The sequence below is a fragment of the Narcine bancroftii genome, chromosome 5 (genome assembly GCF_036971445.1).
Source record: "Narcine bancroftii isolate sNarBan1 chromosome 5, sNarBan1.hap1, whole genome shotgun sequence".
Taxonomy (NCBI): Eukaryota; Metazoa; Chordata; class Chondrichthyes; order Torpediniformes; family Narcinidae; genus Narcine; species Narcine bancroftii.
Genome location: NC_091473.1, coordinates 215,573,303 through 215,601,146, shown reverse-complemented (window position 1 = coordinate 215,601,146; position 27,844 = coordinate 215,573,303). Strand labels below are relative to the sequence as shown.

At 43.7% G+C, this 27,844-nt stretch overlaps 1 protein-coding gene and 1 long non-coding RNA gene across 4 annotated transcripts; one reads left to right on the top strand and one right to left on the bottom strand.

Annotated features, from left to right (window-relative positions):
• Positions 1 to 536: 536 nt before the first annotated feature.
• LOC138764822 (uncharacterized) lies at positions 537 to 8,422 on the bottom strand. The gene is made up of 2 exons (XR_011358320.1): positions 6,639 to 8,422; positions 537 to 5,543 (listed from the first exon to the last, which is right to left on the bottom strand). It is a non-coding gene; the product is annotated as an uncharacterized lncRNA (long non-coding RNA).
• On the top strand, positions 4,156 to 26,868 carry LOC138764821 (uncharacterized). Of its 3 annotated transcripts, XR_011358319.1 has the most exons (3): positions 4,156 to 4,377; positions 20,128 to 20,197; positions 25,772 to 26,868. XR_011358319.1 is itself a non-coding variant. In XM_069941141.1 (2 exons), exon 2 carries the CDS (start codon positions 10,332 to 10,334, stop codon positions 11,406 to 11,408), a length of 1,077 nt encoding a protein of 358 aa, XP_069797242.1. In that variant the 5' UTR covers positions 4,156 to 4,377; positions 8,399 to 10,331; the 3' UTR covers positions 11,409 to 16,654. The 3 variants fall into 3 exon arrangements, 1 of the variants encoding a protein (XP_069797242.1); XR_011358318.1 differs by lacking the exon at positions 20,128 to 20,197; XM_069941141.1 differs by lacking the exons at positions 20,128 to 20,197; positions 25,772 to 26,868 and adding an exon at positions 8,399 to 16,654.
• The last annotated feature ends 976 nt before the right edge of the window (positions 26,869 to 27,844 follow it).

The following is a 27,844-nucleotide window of genomic DNA, read 5'->3' as shown; positions in this document are numbered from 1 at the left end:
CACCTTGAAAATTGTTGGCCTGGACAGTGCATCAGGTACCAAGTCGGACTTCCCCGCTACGTGGCGGATGTCCATTGTAGATTCGGAGATGTATGAAAAGTATGAAAGATGTATGAAAGGCCTTACTGACCAGGGGTTCCAGACTTTACCCAGCAGCTTGTGGTCCCTGTAGGCCGTCAACACTCGGTCTTTGAGGATGCACCAGAAATGGCGTATGGCCAGGTACATTGCCAGCAGTTCGTGATCAAAAGCACTGTACTTCAACTCGGGTGGTCGGATGTGTTTGCTGAAGAAAGCGAGTAGCCACCATTGGTGATCCACCCACTGTTGCAGCATGTGGTGCCCTGTGGTGCAGCAAGCAGAAACAAAACACAGAAAAGGCTTCACTACAGGCTTTAATCCAGCACACGATCTGTTCCTGCTGTTGCCATCAGGAAAGACGTACAGGTGCCACAAGACTCGCACCACCAGGTTCAGGAACAGCCGCTACCGCTCCACCATCAGACTCCCCAATGACAAACTCAATCAGAGACTCATTTAAGGATTGTACACTTTGTTGATTTTCTTTTTATTCTCTCTGTATTGCACAGTAACTTTGTTGACATTCGTTATCTAGATACAGATCTTTGTTTTATACTGTGCACACCTTATTTATGCACTTCCAGTTATTGATAATTCTACCATGCCTGCAGGAAAAAGAAATCTCAGGGTTGTATGTGATGTCATGTGTGTACTCTCTGACAATAAATCTGAAATCTGAATCACCGTGGGCCTCTTCGTAATCAGTAGGAGGAAGGGGGAACAGGTAGGGATTAAATTTATAGGTAGCTGCAGAAGTAATGGGATTGTCACAGTGGGAGACATTAATCTCACCATTATTGACTGGGACGTGCTTAGCACCAGAGGTCTAGGTGGGGCAGAATTTGTTACGTGACTGTGGGAGAGTTTCATTAACAAGTGTGTGGATAGCCCAACCAGAAAGAGGGTCATACTGGTGTGGTGCACTGAGGTAGCAGCAAGCAAGCACAAAACTCGAAAGATTGGAGGAAAGGCATTATTCCAGTAAAAGTCTGAACACAGTTCAAGGCTTCTGGCTCAGGGAGGGACCAGCTCAGTTTATAGTCAAGTAAGCTGATTGACAGCTGGCCAGGTGGAGTCAGCCCCCAGGAGGTCTATTCAGGTCAGCCAGCTGATTGACAGCCAGCCAGGTGGCCTGGGGGTATGCATGTGGAACGATGCCGGGTGATATTTACAAATTTAGACATCGGAGTCTCTGGAACCGTGGTTCCTGGTCAAAAGTCGGCGAGCATGTGGATGTTGCCGGAGGCTGGCTGGGTTGAGCGTAACCGTGGCAGGCGTCTGTGTGGGCAGCGTGGTGTCTATTTGCACGTCTGTCAACAGGGGGTGGCGAGGTAGGTGTGGTCCAACTGGAGTGGGGTTCGCTGGAGGGGGGGAGGGAGTGGTTTGGCTCCTAGATAGGCCAAGACTACCCAGAGTGGTGTGCTTGGGTCAGGTAATCATGATGTCATGATGCTGGGGGGGGGGGGGGTTTGGGGCCCCCGCTGGTGCCAGATCCCTGGTCAAGATGGTGTCCTCATGGCCAATGGGGTACCTGATATAGGCGTAAGTGTAGTTGATGTGGATGAGGAGCACCTGCTCGAGCACCGGTCACAGAGATGTGAGCCTAGCTGGGAATGAGATTCCAGTCACTGATTTCCTGGGGAATGAGAAAAGGAGCTCGTGAGGGGTCTGTGCACAAGAGCGACCTAATGCCATGGAGGGCCTCTTGCCAGTAATCAATAGAGCAGCCTTTGGACCACAGGGCCAGGAGGACTGCCTTACAGATCACCCCGTTGTGACGCTTCACCCTCGGGTTATAACTAGTTGTATGACGAGTCACAATTTCTCACGATACTAGATGCTGGCGTAGCTCCTCACTCATGAAGCCAGACCCCTGATTAGCGTAGATGAATGTCGGGTGTCAGAACATTGTGATTAGCTACGTCAGAGCCCTGATAATGGTGGCTGTAGAGGTGTCAGGGCAAGGGATGGCAAAGGGAAAACAGGAGTATTCGTCTACGACCGCAAAGAAGTAGACACTGTTGTTCGTGGAAGGGGGCCCTTGAAGTCGAGGCTCAGCCGTTCGAAGGGCTGAGTGGCCTTGATGACGTGGGCCTGTGGCAGGCAGAATCAGTGCCGTTTGCACTTTGCACAGACCCCGCATGACTCAGTCATGGTCTAGACCTCTTGTGTGGTGAAGGGGAGGTTCTGGGACGATGAAATGGTACAGGCACGTGACACCCGGGTGACAAAGGGTATCGTGCAGCGCCTACAGTTGGTCAGATTGTACCACGGTGGAGGTCCGGGGCAGAGCGTTGGGGAGTCGGTGAACTTTACTGATCTGTATTGGATGTCGTAGCTGAGCGTGGCCAGCTCGACTCTCCAGCGCAATATCTTATAATTTTTGATCTTGCCCTTATGGGTGGTACTGAACATGAAAGTTACTGCGCGCTGGTCGGTGAGGAAAGGTGAACCTCCTGCCTGCCAGGTAGTAGCACCAGTGGCGGACTGCTTCCACTTCTTTTCAATGGCGGAGTGTCTGAGCTCAGAACCACGGAGGGTCCTGCCGAAAAAAGCTAGTCGCCCCCGACTTGGTTAAGGGTAGCTGCGTGAGGGCAACATCAGAGGCGTCGCATTCCACCTGGAATGGGGTGTCCTCATCCACAACATGCATTGTGGCATCAGCGATGTCCTGCCTGATTTGGACAAATGCTTCTTGTGACTCGGGGGGTGCGGTGAGGAAAAGTGATGGCTTGGGTCAGTGGGGATCCACTAGGAGTAATAGAAGAAAAGTCCAAAGCACCTGTGGAGGGCCTTGAGTGTGTGGGGAAGGGGCACTTCCATTAGTGGGCACATGCATTCTGGATCAGGACTGACGACACCATGTTCCATGATGTATCCTAGGATGACGAGGCGGGTGGTGCTGAACACGCACTTCTCTTTGTTGTAAATGAAGTTAAGCTCCTCGGCCGTCCGGAGAAATCTCTCCAGATTGTCAACGTGGTCCTGGTGGTCGTGGCTGCAGATGGCGACATAGTCCAAGTACGGGATGGTCTCTCTGAGGTTGTGCCGGTCTACCGTGAGGTCCATCTCCTGCTGGAAAACAGAGACCCCAAACGGCACCCAACAGAACAGCTCAAGGCCCCCATCTGCCTCAATGGCAGTGTATGGCTTATCCCATGTATGGATAGGGAGCTGGTGGTAGGCTGACTTTAGGTCAATTGTCAATAAACCAAAGAGCGGGCTATCTCGATGACCATGTCGGCTATTCAGGGTAGGGGGTAGGCGTCTAGTTGGGTGTACCGGTTTATGGTCTGGCTATAATCGATGACCATCCTCAGTTTGCTATCCTCTTTTACAACTAGGACTTGGGCTCTCCATGGGCTGGTGCTTGCAATCTGACATAAGGTAGTTGAACAGAATGGGAGGGGTTACTTGTAACTTGGAGAGGCCGTAGGTGGATTGGGGGCAGTCGCACGGGGTGCATGCTGTTGACTGTGAGCCGGGGGGGGGGGGCATTCGAAGTCCAGCCCAAAGAGGACTGGGGCACAGAGCTGGGGTGGGGTGGGGTGGGAGCCTGAAATCTTGGTAAGTTCCCCTCCCCCCCCCCCCTGCAACCCAACTGTCAAATCCACTGAGCAGTGCCTGAAGGCTGTGAGAGAGTGGTCCTGGACTGCGATAGAAAAGTTGGTGGGCTAGATTTGGAGCTTTAGTGTCCGGGCCACATTCGGGTGCACGATGCTCTCAGTCCTTCCGCTATCGGATAGGCATTTTGTTATCTTCCCATTGACAGCGATCTCCATCATTGCTCCTCGATGGATAAGGTGAGTAGCGGCCAGCGGCTTCTTTCTGGGCATGGGGTGCGGATGCTGCTCAATCGGGTGTGCGCCCATGTTGACCACATCGTCCCGACACACGTGGCGTCAACGTGGAAAGGCGATAGGACCAGCTGTGAAGTTGGAGGTGACGTCACCTGAACGAGCGGAAGTGACATCTTCGATGAGGCTCAAGTCGTGCAGAAGAAGATGGCGGCGCCGGGGGTGAGCGCACGGCAGCAGTGCCAGTCGGTGGGTGGGCCAGAAGTGACGTCAGCGGTGTGGGCGGAAGTGGCAGGGTGAGTGATGGCGTTGCCCGGTCCTCACACGTGGCGATGTTCGGGAGGGCCGCTGCGCTCCCGACGGGCCTGGAAAGGCACACTTGGGCGAAGTGACGTTTCTTCCCGCATGGAGAGCAGTACGAGTTCCTTGCTGGGCAGCCTTTGTGGAATCACCTGTCTGACCCACACTAGAACCCGGCAGCAGCGATAGTCTCCTCCAGGTAAAGCCCTTCAGCGACAGCGGTCGTCTGCATCTGCCAGACCGGAGGTTGGGGGAGTTGGGCATAGAAGGCCTAAGCATGATGAGCTGCAGCCTCCAGGGAGCGGACTACCCCAATTGTCCTGGCAAGTGAGGCGATGTTTTCATCCAACAGCTTCTGTTGGGCGCTCCTCGAGCGCAGCCCTCGCACACAGGTGTCCTGGATCAGTCGTTCCCCTTCCCCTTCTGTCACCCCGTCTCGGCCAGGTACGTGTGAGCTATCACCCACAGGGCCCCCAGTTAGGCATCGGCCTTCTCACCTGGCTGCTAAGACCTGATGCTGAGCAGATACCGGCCGTAGACACATTTGTCTGGGGCTTGTACACTATCTCCAGGACAGCCATCGCAGGTTCGTTGTCTGCACAGTCCTTGATGGCCTGGAAAGTTCGTAGGCCCTGCTTGGTGTGGAGCATCATGAGCCATTTCTGGTTTGTGGGTGAGTTAGGAAGATCGCCTCATTCGCATGCCTCCAGATCTCGAAGCGTGCCTGGTGTTGAGGGTCGATCTCTTGGCTCCCGATCGTCAACTTCTCCATGGTCACTCTTTAAAAGTTTTATTGGAATACATTGTGGAGCACTGAGGCAGCGGCAAGAAAGTACAAAACTCTAAAGACTGGACAACAGGTTTTATTCCAGCAAAAGTCTGAACATCATGCCTTGGTGGCGCCCCGTGTGACTGGCTTAGGAGGGTCCAGCTCTGGTCTATATTCGGGTTGGCTAATTGACAGCCAGCCAGGTGGAGTCAACCCCCTTAGGTGGTCTTCCTGCAGGTACAGAGATCACCCCCTGCAGTAGGCTAGTGGTCGTATCACCACAACTCAACCTTGTATTGGCAAATGAGCTCGGCCAGGTGATCAGAGTTCCAATGGGATAACATTTTGGGAAGCGTGATCAGTCTTCTTAACGTTCAAAGCAGTTATGGGCAAAGGAAAGCTTGGAGCTTGACGAAGGACTGAGCACAAATGATTAGTTATGTTTAGCTTCTTGTAGATCTGCAACGGGTCAGGCCTTCTGAATCAGTCTGCCATTATGGTGCAGTCATAAACGTGGCGTTGGTTACTCAATTCTTACTTGGAGGCTTCAGGTTCAGACTCTGACACCATGTTTGTTGATGCATCGAATAACCATACTGCAAAAGTGGCAACCTCTGATGAATGTTTTACAGTTAAATTCAACAATACAATGGATAACAAGCCCCTGGAAATGGCATCCGCCACCAACCTTTTTTAACTAGCGCAGGTGCAGACGGCCAATACTGAGTAAATATTTGGGAAATGGAAGTCTCCCATAAAAACAACCCTGTAATTTCTGCAACATTCCAAGTTCTCCCTGCTTCTCTGTTCCGCAGGATCTTGGGGACCATTTGAGAACCTATAGACTACTCCCAGAACACTGATTCCTCCCTTTCTCTTTCTGACTTCCACTCACACTGACTCAGGAGACACTCCTTCTCCAGAGCCCTCCCTTTCCATAGCCGTGATGCTATCCCTGACCTGTTTTCATATCTACCACCCACCCCTACTCTTACCTTCCATCCTATCCCTTGCGTCATCTAAATCTCTGTAACAGCCAAAACATCACATGCTCTAATCCATGCTCTAAATAAATTGGTTTCCTTTATTCCTAATATTCCTGTGGTGCGACCACTGTATTGTTTATATTTTATGGCCCACCTCTGAACCTGTGATTCCTCCCTCCTGGAAATCTCTATAAAGGCTGATCTGCCCAAACTCCTCCCTCAGAACCTGCCTTGGAACCGGGCTAGAAACATGTGAGGTGTGTTGATGTCTTAAGGTAATTAAGGCATATTAATCCTAACGATAGCGCTACAACTCCCTGGACACATTTGAAACACTCCAACTGACGACATTTCTGCTCCTCCCCTGCCTGTCCTTCCTCACAAACCCACAGTACATTTCATCATCCTTTCCATCTGGCCCCAATTCAGATTATGGGGCAATAAATCACAGGAACAAACGATGGGTGAACATGACCTTGGACCAGGTCTTGGTGGAGAAGACCTGCCCCAAGCCTCAGGGAATTGATCCACAGCCATTTATACAAATGAAAACAAATTCTCCATCCACTTTCCATGGAAACAAGTCAACACCACCATGCAACAATCGAAGGTAATAGAAGGTGAAACAGTCATTAAATTACATAACAATGAATTAATTACATTGCAATTTTGATCAGAAATCAATCCCAATATAGTGAGATTTACCTAATAAATTTAAATATACACACAGCACGGTTACAGGCCCTTCCAGCGCATGAGCCCATACACTCCATTTGCATCCCATCAACCCTTTAGAAGGGAGACAGGTCACCAGAGCACCCAGAGGAAACCCTTGCAGACATAGGGAGAATGTACAGGCTCCTTACAGACAGTACTGGATTTGAACCTGGGCTGCTGGTGCCATAACAGAGTTGGACTTAATGCTACACTGACTGTGCCAACCCAACACAGGAGTCAACATAGTGATGGATCAGTCACAATGGTATAAAAATGTATGCCACTTATTTCTTCATTCATGAGATGTGGAGGGGGGGGCGTGGCAAGATGGCGTAGAGTCTAGATGTGTAATCTCGACCTCTCTGGCCAGACTTTTAAGTTCCCGTTTTTTAACCCTTTGTTTTCAAGTTTAAACTTTTAAAATTTTAGTTTAAAGTATCAGGGAACTATTATGGCCACTAATGGTAAAAAGATTAAACCTCAAGTCCAGAAGAAATTACATTTTCGAAGTGCTGAAGATTTGGGGCCAAGACGACTTGATACAGCCCCAGGTTTAATCTCTTCAGTGTCTAAACCTCAAAGACTGCCTGTGGGAGCTGAAAAAAAATGTCTATTATTCACCAAGTGAAGGATGGTGCTGGAATTACCTGTTCTCTGGAAGAAGGTGTGTGTTCCCAAGAAGTGGATCCCGATTTTGAAAGCCTTTCGATTTCAACAGAGGGAGCACACAGGAAGACGACTCCATTGTTGGAAATGCATCAGGAAGCATTTCAACCTGAAGAAATCACTTACCTTCGTGATTTCATGTAAAAACAACGAGATGTGGGGGGAGACCAGCGGCGACCCCCTGAGGAAGTCGGGGTGCCATCACTGGGAGTCCAGACCCACAGTAAAACTTTTAAAATGCCTTCTGTTGAGTTGCAGCAGGAGCTGCAGTTACCCTGTTCTGCCACTATGTCAGAGAGAGCAGGGCTGAGCTTTTCTGATCTATAGTGTATGTACCGAAATGCAGTTATTCAGCCTTAAATGAATGAGATGGTTCAAATGAATGCTAGTATAAGTTTAGAATTGAATACAGTTAAAGCACATGTGGATGCATCTTATGAAGAAATAAAAAAAATTCAGACTGCTATTTCAGACTGTAAACAACAAGTGGCTTCTAACACAGAAAAAGTATTGAAGATTGAAAAATCAGTCATAGAATTGGGAGAACACGAGAAGGAATTAGAGAGGAAAATAGACTACTTGGAGAATCAAAGCAGAAGGAATAATGTGAAAATTGTTGGTTTGCCAGAAGGTATAGAAGGACAAGATCCTCTTCGTTTCTTTAAAGACTGGATCCCGCAAGTATTAGGGCAAGAATTTTTTTCTGGAGGATTGGCACTGGAAAGAGCCCATAGAGCTCCAAGAAGAACACCCTCAGCTGGTCAACCACCGAGACCGGTAATAATTCGATGTTTGAATTATTTGGACAGAGAAGCAATACTTCGACTAGCAGTGCAAAATGTGAGACAACAACAAACTCCGTTATTGATTCAGAATAGCAGAGTTTTTTTCTTTCCTGATTTGAGTCAAGAGGCCATTCAACGTCGACGTCGATTTAATCCAGTTAAAGAAGTTTTGTGGCGTAATAGTTATAAGTCTACTTTTTGCTACCCTGCAGTGTTGAAGGTGTTTTATGGAGACTATCAATTTCGGTTTTTTGAGAATGATCGTGAAGCAATGATTTTTGCTGATTCATTTGCCAGATATAAAAGGACAAAGACGTAGTGCACTATGATCTCCTAAAGAAAAATCTGGTTGTTCTGGAAATGGAAGAAATGGCAGAAATGGGAAAAACAGGAATGTAAAGAGTCCAGCTTCTTCTGAAATGGGATCTTCAAAATTGGAATTTCTTGGATGAAAAGAAGAATTTTCTTTTTCTTACTCTATTTTTTTGTTATTATGATATTTTGATGTTATACATTGTTTGGCTGGGGAGGGAGAGATTTGCTCTAAGTTCTTTACTAGTCATCAGCCACTGGTGGGTAACCCACACCCAATTTTTGTTTAGGGGATTACTACCTTTTTTTTGTGAGGGGGGGTTCTTTTTTTTCTTTATTTTTTTATTCTCATTTCAGTTAATTATTAATTTGTGATTATTTTTCTATTTGAGGGCCTATATGCGTTGATTTGAGTTTTTATATAAAGATATTATTGGTATTTAGTAATAATAGTAGATATGTCAAAGTTGAGGTTTGCTACTTTTAATGTTCGAGGATTAAACAGTACGATTAAGCGTAAGTGAGTCTTGGCGTATATTAAAATGAAAATTGATATTGCTTTTTTACAAGAAACACATTTGAATCTGAAGGAAAGTATGAAATTAAAGAGGGACTGGGTTGGGCATGTATATTCTTCTTCATTTAATTCTAGGGCTAAAGGTGTAGCAATTTTGATACATAAAAATTTATCTTTTGAATTACAATCAATGGAGGAAAAGGCAGGATGTTCTCTTAAATTGAATTGTAAGATTTTTAGTGAATTTTGGACTTAATATATATACCCCAATTGCAGATGATGAAATATTTATTTCAGATGCATTTTTATTTTTGGGTCAGGCTAACGATAATATTTTAGTTGGTGGTGATTTTGATTGTGTTTTGGAACCTTTATTAGATAAATCTCCGAAGAAAGTTAAGAAATCCAAGATGACAATTCAGGTCCAAGCGTTGATGAAAGATCTTAATTTAGTAGATATTTGGAGACGTCTTAATCCGACGGAGAAATATTTCTCCTTTTATTCATCGAGACATGAATCGTTTTCAAGGATTGACTTCTTTTTAGTATCGGCACACTTACAAGAGAAAATACAACAAGCGGAATATAAAAGTAGGGTGATTTCAGATCATTCTTTGTTATATTTTACATATGCAACTTCTGAGAAAATTCAAGTGGCCTATCGTTGGAGGTTTAATACGATGGTAAAAATATGGAATTTATTGATTTTTAAAAAAAATCAAATTAATTTTTTTTGAAAGAAAATTTAATTCTGTTCAAAGCAAGTTTGTATTATGGGATGCTATGAAAGCCTATTTGAGAGGACAAATAATTAGTTATACTTCTAAAATAAAAAAGAATCGATTAAATCAGAGTTTTGAATTAGAGAAACAGGACAGATAGGGGATTCTGTGGACGCAGCAAGGAGAACCGGATGGTGGTTTGCCTCCCTCGTGCCAGGGTCCGGGATGTTGCTGCTCGTGTCCCGGATATCCTAAAGTGGGAGGGACAGGAGCCAGAGGTCGTGGTACATGTAGGCACCAATGACATAGGGAGGAATTGAGAAGAGGTCCTAAAAAGTGAGTACAGGCAGTTAGGTAGGGAGTTAAAAAGAAGGACCGCAAAGGGGGTAATCTCTGGATTACTCCCTTTGCCACGTGACAGTGAGAATAGAAATAGAATGAGGTGGAGGATTAACACGTGGCTGAAGGGGTGGAGTAAGGGGCAGGGTTTCAAGTTTCTGGATCACTGGGACCTTTTTTGGGGAAGATGTGACCTGTACAGTAAGGACGGGTTACACTTAAATCCCAGGGGGACCAGAATCCTGGCAGGGGTATTTGCTAAGGCTACTCAGGATCCTTTAAACTAGAATGGTTGAGGGGAGGGAGCAAAATAGTACAGAGCAGTAAGGAGAAGGTTAGAATGCAAACAAAGAAAGTTTGTAGTAAGTATTTGAATATGGATGGGCAGGTGATAGAGAAAGGAAATGCTCTGGAAGAAGATGAAGGGCAATTGGCAGGAAAAGGAAATAATGTTATTAAAGATGAGGGAAAACAGGGATTAAGAATTGGGAAATCTCTGAAATTCATATATTTTAATGCCAGGAGTATTGTAAAAAAGGTGGATGAGCTGAAGGTGTGGATTGATACTTGGAAGTATAATGTGGAAGCGATTAGTGAGACATGGTTGCAGGAGGGATGCGATTGGCAGATGAATATCCCTGGGTTTCGTTGCTTTAGGTGTGATAGAGTCGGAGGGACAAGAGGAGATGGTGTTGCATTACTTGTCAGGGAGAATATTACAGCGGTGCTTAGGCAGGATAGATTAGAGGGCTCGTCCACGGCGGCTATTTGGGTGGAACTGAGGAGTGGGAAAGGAGAGGTTACACTTGTAGGGGTGTATTATAGACCACCCGGAGGGGACCAAGACCTAGAGGAGCAAATCTGTAGGGAGATAGTGGATATTTGTGATAAGCACAGGGTTGTAATTATGGGAGATTTTAATTTTCCACATATAGATTGGGAAACACATTCTGTGAAAGGGCTGGATGGGTTAGAGTTTGTGAAATGTGTGCAAGATAGTTTTTTACAACAATATGTTGTAGGAGCAGTGTTAGATCTACTGTTGGCAAATGGGATGGGTCAAGTGACGGAGGTTAGTGTTGGCGAGCACTTCGGGTCCAGTGATTATAATGCCATCAGCTTCAATGTCATTATGGAAAGAGATAAGTCAGGGCCAAGGGTTGAGGTTTTTGATTGGGGAAAAGCTAGATTTGAGGAGATGCGAAAGGACTTGCAGGGTGTGCATTGGGACAATTTGTTTTATAGGCAGGATGTAGTAGAGAGATGGAAGTCTTTTAAAGATCAGACTTTGAGAGTGCAAAAGCTTTATGTTCCTGTTAGGTTAAAAGGAGGGGCAAAAGGTTTGAGAGAGCCGTGGTTTTCAAGGAATATTGGAAACTTGGTTCGAAGAAAAAGGGAGGCGTACATTAGGTATTAGAAGCATGGAATTAAGGAGATGTTTGAAAAATACATTGAATGTAAGAGGAATCTTAAGAGAGGAATTAGGAAAGCTAAAAGAAGGTACGAGGAGACTAAAGCAAGCAGGGTGAAAATTAATCCAAAAGGATTCTGGTAAAAGGAAAGCGAGAGACAAAATTGGTCCCTTAGAGAATTAGAGGGGAAAACTGTGTGTGGAGACCAGAGAAATGGGGGAGATATTGAACAGTTTCTTTTCTTCGGTATTCACCAAGGAGAAGGATATTGGGATATGTGAGATAAAAAAAAAGCAAATTGGGTAAATATGGAGAATATAGAGATTACGGAAGATGTAGTGTTAGGGCTTTTGAGGAATATAAAGGTGGATAAGTCTCCGGGACCAGACGGGATCTTCCCCAGGACATTGAGAGAAGTAAAGGAGGAAATAGCAGAGGCTCTGACGGTAATTTTCCAAATGTCATTAGAGATGGGGATAGCGCCGGAGGATTGGCGTATTGCGCATGTGGTTCCGTTATTTAAAAAGGGTTCAAGGAGGAAACCTGGCAATTATCGGCCTGTAACTTTGACGTCTGTGGTAGGTAAATTAATGGAGAAAGTTCTTAGAGATAGCACTCAACACGGATTTGTGAGCGGAAGGTCCTGTTTGACCAATCTGATTGAATTTTTTCAAGAGGTGACTAGGAATGTGGATGAGGGTAGCACGGTGGATGTTGTCTATATGGACTTCAGTAAGGCCTTCGATAAGGTACCACATGGAAGGTTAGTTAGGAAGGTGCAGTCTTTAGGTATAAATTTTGAGATAGTCAAATGAATTGAACATTGGCTGAAAGGGAGAGGCCAGAGAGTGGTAGTGGAAAATTGTCTGTCAGGTTGGAGGCCGGTGACCAGTGGTTTGCCTCAGGGATCTGTATTGGGCCCATTGTTGTTCGTTATATACATTAATGATCTAGATGATGGGGTGGTGAATTGGATTGGTAAATATGCAGACAATACTAAGATAGGTGGAAGAGTGGATAATGAAGAAGGTTTTCAAGGATTGCAGAGGGATTTGGGCTGCTTAGAAAAGTGGGCTGAAAAATGGGAGATGGAATTTAATGCTGATAAGTGTGAGGTGCTTCATTTTGGTAAGAAGAATCAGAACAGGACATACGTAGTAAATGGGAGAGCATTGATGAATACAGAAGAGCAGAAGGATTTAGGAGTAACGGTACATCGTTCCCTGAAGGTAGAAACTCATGTGAATAGGGAGGTGAAGAAGGCTTTTAGTATGCTGGCCTTTATCAATCATTGCATGGAATATAGGAGTTGGGAAGTGATGTTGAGATTGTATAAGGCGTTGGTGCGGCCTAATTTAGAGTTCTGTGTGCAGTTCTGGTCGCCTAATTATAGGAAGGATATAAACAGAGTGGAGAGAGTGCAGAGAAGATTTACCAGAATGTTACCTGGGTTTAAGCATCTAGAGTACAGGGAGAGATTGGGCAGATTAGGTCTTTATTCTTTGGAGCGTAGAAGGTTGAGAGGGGATTTGATAGAGGTATTTAAGATTATGAAAGGGATCTGAAAGTGGATGTGGATGTGGATAGGCTATTTCCGTTAAGAGTAGGAGAGATTGAAATGAGGACATGAGTTAAGAGTTAAGGGGCAGAGGTTTAGAGGTAACATGAGGGGGAACTTCTTTACTCAGAGAGTGGTGGCAGTGTGGAATGAGCTTCCGGGAGAAATAGTGGCGGCAGAGTCAATTTTATTATTTAAGAAAAAGCTGGACAGGTATATGGATGAGAAGAAGGTGGAGGATTATGGTCATTGTGCAGGTAGGTGGGACTAGAGAGGAGTGTTTGTTTCGGTGCGGACTAGAAGGGCCTAATGACCTGTTTCCGTGCTGTAATTGTTATGTTATGTTATATAGATTGATGAGTTAGAAAAGGAATTCCAGAAAGATGCTACAGAAGATGAGAAAATAGAATTATCTTGATTGAAATTGGAATATAATACTTTGCAATCTTATCAATTTGAATAGACTAAACAACGGTATTATGAATGGGGAGAGAAAGCACATAAGGTATTGGCGTGGCAATTAAAGAAAGAACAGATTTCGAGGACTATTAATGCTGTTAGACGGAATTCTCTTATTACATAAACTTTGTGAGATTAATGATGAATTTTGTTCATTTCATAAAAAGTTATATACATCTGAAGGATAACAAGAAACTGGATCGATTGATCTTTTTTTTTATCTCAGTTGAATTTACCGATATTAGAGGATGCAGATATACAGGAGTTAGAAGAACCATTTACTGATTCGGAAATTAAAATGTCTATGCTGGAAATGCTGAATGGTAAATCGCCTGGTGATGATGGGTTTTCGGTTGAATTTTATAAAATTTTTTATGATGATTTATCTACAGTGTTTGGGGGTGTATTACGTCAAGTTGGAGAACATTATGAACTACCTGAGTCTTGTTCTAGTGCTTTAATTACAGTAATCCCAAAAAAAGATAGAGAACCTTTGAAAGTAGACAAATTAGACAAATTTTGTTGTGAAATGTAGATTATAAAATAATAGCTAAAATATTAGCGAATAGATTGGCTAAATTTTTACCTAAGTTGATTCATATGGATCAAACAGGTTTTATAAAGAATAGATATGCTTCAGATAATATTTTGCGCGTGATTAGTTTGATTAATAGATTTTGACAATCTTCAGATCACCCGATGGTGATATCTCTAGATGCAGAAAAAGCATTTGATAGAGTTGAATGGAATTTTTTGTTTAGAGTTTTGGAGAAATTTAAGTTTGGTCCTTTCTTTATTGGTTGGTTCAGGGGTCTATATAGTAAACTGGTAGCTAGAGTATTGACGAATGGTTTGATTTTGGAACCCTTTAAGTTAACTCGATCAATTCGTCAAGGTTGTCCTTTATCACCAACTTTGTTTGGATTAGTGATTGAAGCTTTGGCACAGCTGATAAGATAAAATACACAGATACAAGGTATGAAAGTTTTAGACGAGGAGTATAAAATTAATTTATTTGCTGATGATGTGTTGGTGTATTTAATAAACCCAGCTCAGTCACTTTTGCACTTGAAGGAGTGTTTAATACAATATGGATGTCTTTCTGGATATAAAGTTAATTGGGAAAAAAGTGAAATATTACCAGTAAGTGAAGGAGATTATTCAGTTTATAAGAATATTATTAATTTGAAATGGACTGATCAAATTAAATATTTGGGTATAATCTTGAATGTTAATTATCAATCTTTATATAAATTAAATTATGTTCCGTTAATGAAAAAAATTAAACCTGATTTGATTAAATGGAAAGATTTACCTATTAATTTAATGGGTAGGATAAATACAATTAAGATGAATATTTTTCCGCGTATACAATATTTGTTTCAATCTATTCCGTATTTACTTGATAATATTTTTTTTCGAGACTTGAATAAAATGGTGAGGGAGTTTTTATGGAGAGGTAAATTTTCGAGAGTTGTTTTGAATAAATTATCTTGGAAATATGAGTTAGGGGGATTACATTTACCACATTTTCAAAATTATTATGAAGCAGCCCAACTTAAATTTATTAGTTCATTGATGGATTTGGTATGGCCTCCTAGATGGGCCAAAATTGAGATGGCAAATATTTCTGAATTTGAAATACATCAATTTTTGTTTAGATGGAATATAAATTTGTTCCAATAATATAATGTGCCTATACTAAAACATTTAATGAAGTTATGGATAAAGAAAAATAAAATGACAGGCTCCAGGGGTAAATTATCGGCTTTGACTCTGTTGTATAATAATCAACTTATTTCTTTTTCAATACATAATCAAAGTTTATTGCATTGGAGATTTAAAGGTGTGAAAAATTTGGGAGATTGTTTTAAAGAGGGTAAATTTTTATCTTTTAATCAGATGAGGGAAAGTTTTGGTATTGATAAGAACTCTTTGTTTCTCTATTATCAAATTCAATCTTTGGTAAAATGTATGTTTGGTAGAGATATGATTTTACCTGAAATGACTAAATTTGAGACTTTTATGAAGAAACCAGAGAAGGGTTATATTTCATCTAGCTATCAAATATTACAGGATGGTATAGATAAAAAGGGTCGGGATAGATCTAAAAGTAAATGGGATGCGGATACTGGTTTTATTTTTTCCGAAGATGATTGGTTAGATATCTGGTATGATAGTGTAACTAGATTGATAAATGCACGTTATGCAATGATTAACTATAATTTTTTACATCAATTATACTTAACACCTGAAAAATTTAAAAAGTATGGTTTTCATGAATCAGATTTGTGTTTTAGATGTGGTGATACGGTTGGAACTTTTTTTCATGCTGTTTGGTCATGTATACATAGACAATCTGTTTGGAAGAAAATTCAATCATTTTTAGAATATCTGTATAAGATTAAAATAGTTTTAGATCCAACAGTATTTTTATTGGGTAGTTTGCAACCTCTGAAAGGCTTGGGATTAGATAAGTTTCAGCTTGCTTTTGTATATTTAGCTTTATCTGTAGCGAAAAAATGTATTGCTAGTACGTAGAAAGGTACAATAGACAATAGGAGCTGGAGTAGGCCATTTGGCCTGTCAGGCCAGCACCGCCATTTTAGATCATGGCTGATCATTACCATCAGTACCCCTTTCCAGCCTTATCCCCATAACCCTTAACTCCGTTACCCACAAGAGTCTTATCTAACTCTCTTTTGAACATAGTCAGCGAATCCGCCTCTACCACCCTCTGTGGCAGAGCATTCCACAGATTCACACTTCTCTGGGTAAAAAAATGCTTTCTCATCTCCGTCCTAAAGGGCCTACCCTGTATTCTTAAACTATGCCCTCTAGTCCTCGTCTCCCCCATCATTGGGAACAAGTAATCAGACTTCACCTTGTCTATCCCCCTGATGATTTTGTATACCTCAATCATGTCCCCCCTCATCCTTCTAAACTCCAATGGATACAAGTCCAGTTTTTCTAGCCTTGCTGCATATGACAACCCTGCCATCCCTGGAACTAACCTTGTAAATCTGCGCTGCACACCCTCTATACCTAGTATGTCCTTCCTCAAGTTTGGAGACCAGAACTAATATGGTTGATATTAATAGATGGCATAATGAGATGAAATATTGTTTAATGATGGAAAAAATTACGTATGTTTCGCGTGATAATTATAATTTTTAATTAATAAGTGGTTGTTATATTCAGAATTTTTACATTTCAATTTACGTTGATTGGATCTTTATGTATATTTAATTTTTCTTTAATATTTTTTATTTTTTCTTTTTTTATATATATATAAAAAATAACGTTCATGTTTATGGTTAATTGTTGTATATGTCATATATTATTTGTTTTTTGAATGAATAAATAAAGTTTTTTTTAATTCATGAGATGTGGAGAAGTCCAGTATTTGCTCCCTGTGGTGATATGTAATTGCACCACTAGGTCACAAGGGGTCATCCTTTGTATATAAAGCAGTCCAGAGCTACATTCTCGCCTTCCAGGTTTGTCTTGCAGAGACAAGACCTCTTAGTGTACATATTAGTTTATTAAAGCTGTCTTATACTCACACTGCTGTTGTGGTTATTGTCAGTCCAATCGCATCCCGAACTGCTCTTGAACTGGGTGACTCACTGGGCCATTTCACAGCCTGGAGTCATGTACAGACCAGACCAGGTATAGTCAGCAGGTAATCTTCACCAAAGCATGTCAGTGTCAGATTTAAAATCCAACCTATTTCTCAAAGTCAAAACCACTGACGCAGGCAGTTCATTCCACACATTTAATGAAATTACTTTTGACCTCCCAGCAAGTTTGATTTCAACTTGCATGTCCAGATCATCAAGCTGGCTTCTGAATGACATCCAGTAAATTCAAAATTATGTCGGTGTATCCCTAGCTGAACAACACCACACAGAGAACAGCAACAATACAGTCACGTGTTCACATACTGTACTGTGGACCCACCCTGCACACACTCTCCTTCATTCAACCCACTTCCTTGTGTTCCCTCTTTCTTTCTCCTCTTCCATACAGTCTGCTTTCCACTTCATAACACACCTCCTTTTTGGACATGATTCCATTTCTTCTTTCCTGGTTGAAAATAGACCTCATCCAAATGTCCTCCCCCTCTCGGTCTCTCTCTCTTCCACCTGCGACACTTGACAACTTCCATCTTTCAAAGCAGCACGGTGTCAGCAGTCAATAATTAACATCTGTCACTGAGCAACCACCCTCACAATTCAGCCATCTACAAACCCAGGAAGTGAAAACAAGGAAGGTCCATACCAGTCCACTGACCTCTACTCCTCATGGTCCCAAAGGCAGGAAAATTGGTGGAGAAGGCAGAGAGGGCACAGCAGCAAGCAGGGCTGGAGGACTGCCCAGGTGAATAGAGAGGAAAGGAGGTGGAGAGCTAAGGGAAGGAAGACAGAGGGAAGGGGAGGGAGAGAGAGAGGAGAGTAGGTTAGCAGAAGCCTTGCAGAACCAGAAAGTCGATGTTAATGCTATCCGCATGGAGAGTGGCCAGGTGGAAAATGAGGTGTTGTTCCTCCAATTTACAGTTAATATGATGGGATAATACATGAGACCATGGACAGACATGCAAATATGGGAACTTGCAGAACTGAAATGGTTGGCCACAGGGCGGTCCCTGTCATTGATGCAGACAGAGCAAAGGTTGTCAGCGAAGCAGTCTCCCTGTAGAGAAGGCCACAAAGAGAGCATCGAATGGAGTAAATCTCTCCTGCGAATACAGAAGTAGTGTTGTTTTAATTGTAAGGCCCACTTTAGGCTCCAAACTGTGGTGAGGGAGGAGGTGTGGACACCTGTGGCATCTCCTGCAGCCACAGGGGAAGATGACGAGGGGGCGATTGGTAGGGAGGAGTAAGTGGAGGATGGAGTCACGGAGGGAGCAATCCCTATAGAATGCAGAGAAGGGAAGATCTAGCTAGGCCCTCTGCAGAATTGGTTTAGGGAACCCCCTCCTAATGGTCCCAGTGGATTTCATTCCAGCTGCACAGGAGCAGCAGGAATATCCCACCAGAACTCACACACTGAAGGGAGAAGGTCGGTACATTGGTGCCTGTCCCAGCCACCCAGCATGGGTTTATGACTTCATACATTCCACCTGAACTCAAGGACTGCCTTTCTGTATTCTTGTGCCAGGATGTACACAGGTCACTGTTGTAACGTCCATATGAAGGTCCATTCCAGGTGAAACAGAATGAAGACTCAACGTTTGTAATAGACATTGGCGCAGGCAATAAATTGTTTTGGGAGATCACCTTAAGCCGGCACATGTGGACCTACATCAGCCAGTACAGGTGACATGCCGCTGGTGCAAGGGGCGTTCGCCAATTGATTCTAACCATACAGGTGAGACTATGGTGTCACCTCCAAACAATGGGGCGGGGGGAGGATTATGTGGCAAACCACACTATTACATTATCAAACTGGAATTCGTAGTTGCGGGTCCCCGCAGGATCAGGAATATCCAGTGGCTGGGGGGCACAAAGAACTCTGGGCGATGTGTGATTGTAATAGCACGCCAATGGTAATTATTTAGACTCCTGCCAAAATTCCATTAAACAGTTCTGTTGGTTCGGCTCACAGACAACTTCTGTTGTGCTTTATTCACTGCACCACTCACAATACCCCCTTTTACAAATACCTGCTTAACGAAAATTCACTTGTATGAAGAAACCTGTGTTCACTTTTATGAAAGGACGAATGGATTTTGAATGGGCTTTTGCAAAAATAGCCATCAATGGTAGTGGAATGGGTCTTTGTTTTATGCCATTTTGGTTAATGAAAGATTCATAAGATTGCTCTAGTTTCATAAAGCAGGTTACACCCATATAGGTTTCCTTCTTCCTCTTACCGAGTTGCTTTGCCAGTGTTGTCAAGCACAGGTCCTTTTTTCTACCATCTTTTCCCTGTCTCAGTGCCACAAATCTATCCAGAACCCTGGGCAAGTGGTCCTGAAACCTTCTCCATGTAGCTTCTGTGCTTTCTCCTATGAACATCTTTTACCAGTTTACTCTCCCGACTTCCTGCCATATCACATTTTCCCTTCCCAATTATACATTTTCCCATTCTGTTTGCTTTTAGCCTTGTCCCTATATATCCCTCTCTCTTTCTCTCTTTCTCTCTCTCCCCCCGCCACCATTGTGTGCCTACGACACTTTGACAACTCCCTTCCATTTTTCACAGCAACCAACAAACAACATTTGTCACTGAGCAACCAGACTTCCTTCCCCCCCCCCCCCCTCATAATTCAACCATCTATGAACCCAGGATATGGAACAAAGAAGGACCTCGCCAGGCCACTGGCCTCTGCTCCTCTTTAGAAGTGCCAGCTCTGAACATCTTTCCCTCTGAGCATTGGAGCTGCTAGTCCTCTGCTGTATTTTACACACTTCCCCACTCCTTATCCCACATGTGGAGCTAGGTGCAGGCTTCTTCTCAGTAATGAAGGGGGTTCCCTGCCATCTTGGACCACCAATTCAGCCTGTTTACTCGCGCGGTCACTCGGCCCGCTACACCATCACTATAAATTCAATTTCTGAAACATCATTTTCAGTAGGAAAATATTTAGTGGTAGGACTGTAGGAGCTTAATAGTTCAGATTTTATTTTATAAAATGTTTTGCTGTGACATTTATAAGATTTAAATATATACCGACATCCATGGTATCTTTTAAATTGTAGAATGGTACACACATCTACCACTTCCACAGGCAACATGTTCCAAATACACAGCAAGAAATTTGTCCTTCAGGTAACTTTAAACTCTTTCTCCTCTTCCTGAAAATGATGTCCTCAAGTTTTAGACTTCCCTCCCCCAGTGAGACGACTGTGACTATTTACCTTTTCCAGCTCCTTGTGATTTGACAAACCTATTCCCCTTTCAGCCTCCAATATTCCAGTGAGAAAACCACCAGCCTATCAGTAGTTTTGTGGGTAAGCAGATCAGCAAACACTGGATCATTTTTGGGAACTAAGTGCAAAGGTTGAAACCTTGTGTTTTTGATTTGTAGTTAATTTTGTGCCTATCCCTTGAAGATATTATTGTTTGTAGTATTACTATAGTGGCTAATCCTGCCCGGATCGGGGCCGCCGCCGCCGCCTACCCTTCGCCGGGGCCGGGGCCACTGCTGCTCTCCCTGTGCCCGGACTGGGGCCGCCGCCTCCAACTCTCTGCCCGTATCGGGGCCTCCACCTGCCTCACTGGACCGAGGCCGGGGCCGCCGTCTCCCCCTTGCTCCTGCCCGTATCGGGGCCGCCGCCGTCTACCCTTCGCCCGGACCGAGGCCGGGGCCGCTCCTGCCCGATCCGGGCAGGAGCAAGGGGGAAACAGCGGCCCCGGCCTCGGTCGAGTGGGGCAGGCGGAGGCCCCGATCCGGGCAGAGAGTGGGAGGTGGCGGCCCCAGTCCAGGCACAGCGTGAGCTGCGGCGGCCTCGGCCCCGGTCCGGGCAGTATGGACCGACCTAGGAGGGGAGGCAGGCCCCTCCAGCCCGGGTAAGAAACCTGCATAGGAGAAGGCCACTCCGATATAAAACCTACGACCCAAGGACCTCGCTGCCACGTCCCAGCTTGCTCGGCCACGGCACACGAACCATGGGTGTAAAGGGTGGGGCCAGTACTGCGCGCACTGCACTCCACCTAAAAGCTCCTTTGCGCAGGCCCGAGGACAAGTCCACGTCCTCCCCCTCCACGTCCTCCCCCTCCACGTCCTCCCCCTCCACGTCCTCCCCCTCCACGTCCTCCCCCTCAAAAGATGCTCACAAACTCAAGCTAGCATGCTGGAACATCAGAACCATGCTAGACAAGGCTGACATCTCCATCGGGCACACAAAACTCAAAACGGTCAACCAGTTTACCTATCTCGGCTGCACCATTTCATCAGATGCAAGGATCGACAATGAGAGAGACAACAGACTCGCCAAGGCAAATAGCGCCTTTGGAAGACTACACAAAAGAGTCTGGAAAAACAACCAACTGAAAAACCTCACAAAGATAAGCGTATACAGAGCCGTTGTCATACCCACACTCCTGTTCGGCTCCGAATCATGGGTCCTCTACCGGCACCACCTACGGCTCTTAGAACACTTCCACCAGCGTTGTCTCCGCTCCATCCTCAACATCCATTGGAGCGCTTTCATCCCTAACGTCGAAGTACTCGAGATGGCAGAGGTCGACAGCATCGAGTCCACGCTGCTGAAGATCCAGCTGCGCTGGATGGGTCATGTCTCCAGAATGGAGGACCATCGCCATCCCAAGATCGTGTTATATGGCGAGCTCTCCACTGGCCACCGTGACAGAGGTGCACCAAAGAAAAGGTACAAGGACTGCCTAAAGAAATCTCTTGGTGCCTGCCACATTGACCACCGCCAGTGGGCTGATAACGCCTCAAACCGTGCATCTTGGCGCCTCACAGTTTGGCGGGCAGCAACCTCCTTTGAAGAAGACCGCAGAGCCCACCTCACTGACAAAAGGCAAAGGAGGAAAAACCCAACACCCAACCCCAACCAACCAATTTTCCCCTGCAACCGCTGCAACCGTGTCTGCCTGTCCCGCATCGGACTTGTCAGCCACAAACGAGCCTGCAGCTGACGTGGACTTTTTACCCCCTCCATAAATCTTCGTCCGCGAAGCCAAGCCAAAGAGAAAAAAAATAGTGGCTAATGATGTCATATGTCATAATATTCAGGGGGACAGAGAACTCATATTTCATTCTTTGAAGAATCCCGACAGACACATAAGCTCAAGATACTTGTCCTTGAATTAAATCTTAATTCATCTATTTTGTCTATTTCTTCTTTTAATGTTTAAAGTTGAATTTTGCCATATCATTATTACAATATATGCCTTGTTTACTCGTTGTTATGAAAATCTCAATGTAAAGTTATGCAAAATATTTATTCATTTTATCAACAACTTAAAGCTTCATCTACAAAGTTTGATTTATTGGATTAATAAAAGAGTAATTTGGAATATCATCGCTCACATTTTCTTGAAGATGACAAGTTTTGAAAGTGGGAAATATTAGAAATTGGGAAGTATCGTCTATATTTTATTCAAAGAAAAGTTATGTATGTGAACTTTGATTGGAAGAAAGGCGCATAAAATTTGTATGCAAGAAGAATTTAAGCTTTAATGAGAAGTTTGTGAGAATATTCCCGAAGCCTCGTTTAGAACATATCTGTCTGACTGCAGACACCTGTAACCTTGAAGAGATAATAGCTGATGGACCACAGAATGTGGCAGGTAGACCAGAAGTATGTGTTCTAAAAAGAACTGAAACAAAAGTTTGTGTGCAGAACACAGAGACAATTCAGCCAGCGAAATCTTCTCAAAGGGACCACGTGAGATACAAATTTGTTTACAATTCTCAGGAACCAGGAGAAGACAGGCTGCAGTGTGAAGAATCCAAGATTGAGAAGCGGTCTCATCGGTCTAAAGACCTCAAGCAAACAGCTCCTCTCAGAACCGTTTGGTTGTGAGTTGAGCCAGCAAGGCAAACCAACAACGATTGGCAGGAGATTGGAACCAGCCACTATTGAAGAAGCTGCTTCAACTACCAAGCAAGAAGGCACTTCATGCCTCATGAGCTGACTTAAAAGTTAGTGGCACTGAAACTGGTGAATCAATGTTGCAAAGCCCTACTGGTGCTGTACCAAGCAAAATGCTGAAGACAGAGGCTCAATCAGTGATATCTGATAGTATTTCCAAGGTTATGAGCGTAGGAAGATCTTCAAAGTCTTCAAAGGCATCTAGAAGAAGTACAGCTTTATATGCTTCAAGCATGTCAGCTATGCCTGCTAAGGCGCAAGCAGACTTGGCTACTATCTGTACACAACGCGAGTGGTTGGAGAAAAGATGTGCTTTAGAAGATATGGAAGCTGAAATGAAGAATCAGCAAGAAGAACAAAAAAGATTATTGAAGAGAGAAAAGAAAAGACTACATCTTGAGGAACAATATGCTATGAATTTGGCCAAAGTCAAAGCATTAGCTCAGGCTTCTGCAAGATCTATCACTCAAAGTGAAACACCCAAAGAGCTAGCACCTAACATTCCTGCATAGCATTGGGTACTGCAGCCACAAGAAACAAGTATACTCGAGCAAGGAACCACGGGTGGCGCTGATAGTACTCGAATGTCAATGACCAACTAAGTGGAAAGAGCTCGTGACATTCAATCTTTTCCGAGCGCACAATATTTGAATGTTCCCGAAAGGAGAACATTTCAAAAAGGTTAAACTGTAGCTGACCACTACGAAGAAACACACACACACACACACACACACACACCTGCTTTTAGGGTTTCCCACGAAGATCATGCGTCGGCAGTTGCGGCTAGGGGAGTTCAGCTGGCACGTTTTGGTGGCCACAGAGTGGATGCCTTTTTGGCACTTGAACGTACCAGCTGAGGGACTTGGTCACATCTACCCATGAAAGCCGGCTCCTCGGGACAGTGGTCTAGTCCCACCCACACTGCCTTGACATCATTGCAGCGCATCAGGCTGATGTGGAACACAACAGAATCAGGAGCATGGAGGACAGAAGGGAAAGTGGTGCAAGGTTAGGTTGGACTGACGGCACTGCAGTGGAGATAAGGGTAGCACAAATGCCGTGGTGACAAACCTGGGATGGGACTGGCAACCATGGGGGGAATGTCCCCACTGGCTACGACGAGTGTCTCCACGGCCGGACTTTCAACCAGTCATGTCGGACGAAAGGTGTGCACATACATCAAGGAAGCAGCGGGCTGAATGCACCAGCCATTCTCCACACCCTCCTCCCCAAGTTACTCCATGCATTCACATCAATCTAGAAAGATACAAAGTTGTCACTAAACAGTTGAAAAGAGGTCACTTGGTTACCACTTTGAGTTCTCCACAGTTTAAGACCAAGGCACAGTTCTGTTGTTGCGACATGCTTTGTATGAGATTCCTTTCCTTCTGACTTCTGATTTATGTGACTTTGGGCTGGAAGCTGTTCCAGTATCAGTGGCTCTTATTTGCCCTCTGCAGGATTCCTTGGCCCCTTTCCCCGGAGCTGATGAGACACTCACTCTTACTGCAACCAGTGCAACTGTACAGTGTGTTTGCTTGCCCCATGAAGTGGGGTTTACATACGTCCACGCATAGACAATATCCATGGCAACCTTTGAGACGTTGGGGGGGGTGCCTGTTGAGGGTGTCTGTTGGTGGGGGGGGGGGTATATGTCCAATCCTACAGGGCTATCTATGATAGATGGAGATACACTAGCTAAACCAATTAGAAGTCAACTTTGCTCAGTTTAACTCCACCTCCTGCCATTGAGATGGATAGTCCAGGCAAGTTTGTTTTGGTGAATGGTTACCAGTTCACTCAGCAGGTCAAGAGTGTCCTCCATGTAGCAAAGGGCAAAAATACACAACCGACATTTCGGGCTTGAGCCCTTCATCAAGGCATGCTTGAGGGAGAAGTGGAGAGAGCAGCAGTCAGTGCTGTGTAGTACCTGAAATCCCTACAGGGGCCAAACTGCAAGGCCTGGAATTGATACCTTGATGAAGGGCTCAAGCCCGCAGTTGATCATGCATTCCCGCCCCCGCCACGCAAAGGACACCGTTCGAACAGCTGAGCTTCCTCACCTTGGTGTCTTTACTTCCAAATAACAATTTCAAATTGATTAATCTGATATTATAAAGTACGATATCACTGCAGTATACAGGACAGAGTTGATGGCTGATGACATCACCGCGACATCATCAGCCCACCCTCTGGCAGCCCAGCTTCTTTCAGCTGCCACGGTGGATACTCCAAGCAAGATTTTAGACCTACTACAGAAGAGTTGGGTGAGTAGACCTCCTGGCCGGATACTCCTGTTTCAGATGGCCACAGGAGCACAATGTGCGGCTTTCCAGTCGGGTATTGTGGCCATTTGAAAGTGCCTAAAGAAAGACACACACTGTGTGGTAGGTTAAGCTCACTCCATTATTCGGGATGGAAAGGCCACTTTTGCTGATTGACTGAGTTCATCCATATGAATAACAATAGCAGGTGGGAACATCCATGCATATGAAGGCCCTTCGTACAAAGCCTGTTTCTGCTGAGTTAACTGGGCAGCTTGACCAACTCCATATTATGGCTGTTAGTCTGATGCTCCCCCAGCTTCGACCCCTGCTGGTTTAGACAATAGACAATAGGAGCTGGAGTAGGCCCTTCGGTTATCCTGGGAGTCGCTTTAGCGATCTCTGTCCACGTCTGCCCACCGCGCAATGTGCTGGCCCGATCTCTGCAATTGCAGGCCACCACAAAACCAAGCGAGTTGATCATACTCAACCATTTATGTCTCTTCATGTTGCAGAAGAACTAGCAACAAGTCAAGGATGCCATCACTTACAAATCAAGCTCCTACACCTATGGCACCAGTTCAAGTTCTGTTTGGTCCATTCACAAGACAACCATTCGCAAGTTATGGTGGACAAGACAAACTCATAGCAAAACAAAATGAAATTTCTGTTATGTTAGTGCAGCAACAGGTTCATATTTTTTAACTTTTTATTTTATTATAATTTTTTATTTTTCACTCTGTGAACCGTGTCAATCAAAATAAAAACAAACGTTTCTCATTAAATATACACAGTGGCATTTTCTCCCTTTTCCCCCCCTACCCTACCTCCCCCTTTCCCACCCCCTCCAAAACCAATAAATATTCAACATATACCATTAAACAATGTCATCACACAATGAAAAATAAACATGAAAAATGTGTCATCTACTTTTACCTACTGGATCAAGTCGTTTTGTCTTTTTATCATTTATGGGGTGGAGGTCCGAGGCAAGCACTCTCTGTTATGTTCCATGTATGGTTCCCAAATTTGTTCAAATAATGTGACTTTATTTTTTAAATGTTATTTTTTTCCAAAGGAATACATTATTCATTTCCATGTACCTTTGCTGTATTCTCAGGCTCTCTTCCATTTTCCAAGTTGACATTATACATTTTTTGGTTACTGCTAAGGCTGTCATAATAAATCTTTTTTGCGCTTTATCCAATTTGAGGCCTAATTCCTTACGTCTTATATTAAAATCCAGATCTCTGGATTTTTTGGTATGTTATTTTTGTGATTTTATTTATTATCCGATTTAGATCTTCCCAAAACATTTTCACTTTCTTACATGCCCAAATTGCATGTACTGTTGTTCCCATTTCCTTCTTACAGTGAAAACATCTATCTGATAATGTTGGATCCCATTCTTTTAACTTTTGAGGCGTGATATATAACCTGTGTAACAAATTATACTGTATCATGCATAACCTTGTGTTTATTATATTCTTCATACTTCCAGAACATAATTTTTCCCATGTTTCATTTTTTTATCTTTATGTTTAAATCCTTTTCCCCACTTTTGTTTAGGTTTATAGCTTATTTCATCCTTTTCCTTATCTTGCAGCTTAATGTACATGTTTGTTATAAATCTTTTAATTATCATTATGTCTGTAATCATATATTCAAAGCTGCTTCCTTCCAGTAATCTCAGTCTGTTTCCCAGTTTACCCTTTCAATAAGCTTTCAGTTGATGATATGCAGACATTGAGTTATTCCACATTTGTACTTCAACTGTTCAAATGTTAATAAATTATTTCTCAAAAAACAATTTTCTATTCTTTTGATTCCTTTTCTCTCCCATTCTCTAAAGGAAAGGTTATCTATTGCAAAAGGGATTAGTGGGTTTTGTGTCAATACAATTTTGGTATTTGGTAAATCATTTTTTTCCTTTCTAAGTGGATCTTCTTCCATATATTAAGTAAATGATGCAATACTGGTGAGCTTTTATATTGCACCAGCTTTTCCTCCCACTCATAAAGTGTATGTTACGGTACCTGCTCCCCTATATTATTTAGTTCTATCTTATTCCAGTCTGGTTTTTCCCTTGTCTGGTAAAAATCTGATAAATACCTTAATTGTGCTGCTCTATAATACTTTTAAAGTTTGGTAATTGTAAACAACCTTGATTGTATCTTTCTGTCAATTTATCTTAAGCTATCCTCGGTTTCCACTCTTTCCACAAAAATTTCCTTATTACTCTCTTTCGTTCATTAAAGAATTTCTCTATTAAGGGAATTGGCAACGATTGAAATAAGTATTGTATCCTTGGGAAGACATTCATTTTAATGCAATTTACCCTCCCTATCAACGTTAGTGGTAATTCTTTCCAATGTTCTAAGTCTTCCTGTCATTTCTTTATTAGTGGCTGATAATTTAGTTTGTACAGGTGGCTTAAGTTATTATCTAACCCAATACCTAGGTATTGGATTGCTTGTGTTTGCCATTTAAATGGTGAATCTTTTTTAAATTCTGTATAATCCGCGTTACTCATTGGCATCACTTCACGTTTATTTGCGTTGATCTTGTACCCCGATATTTCTCCATAC

What these genes read in the sequence shown, in the direction of transcription:
- LOC138764821 (XM_069941141.1), top strand. Translation starts at nt 10,332, where the DNA reads ATGCAAACAAAGAAAGTTTGTAGTAAGTATTTGAATATGGATGGGCAG.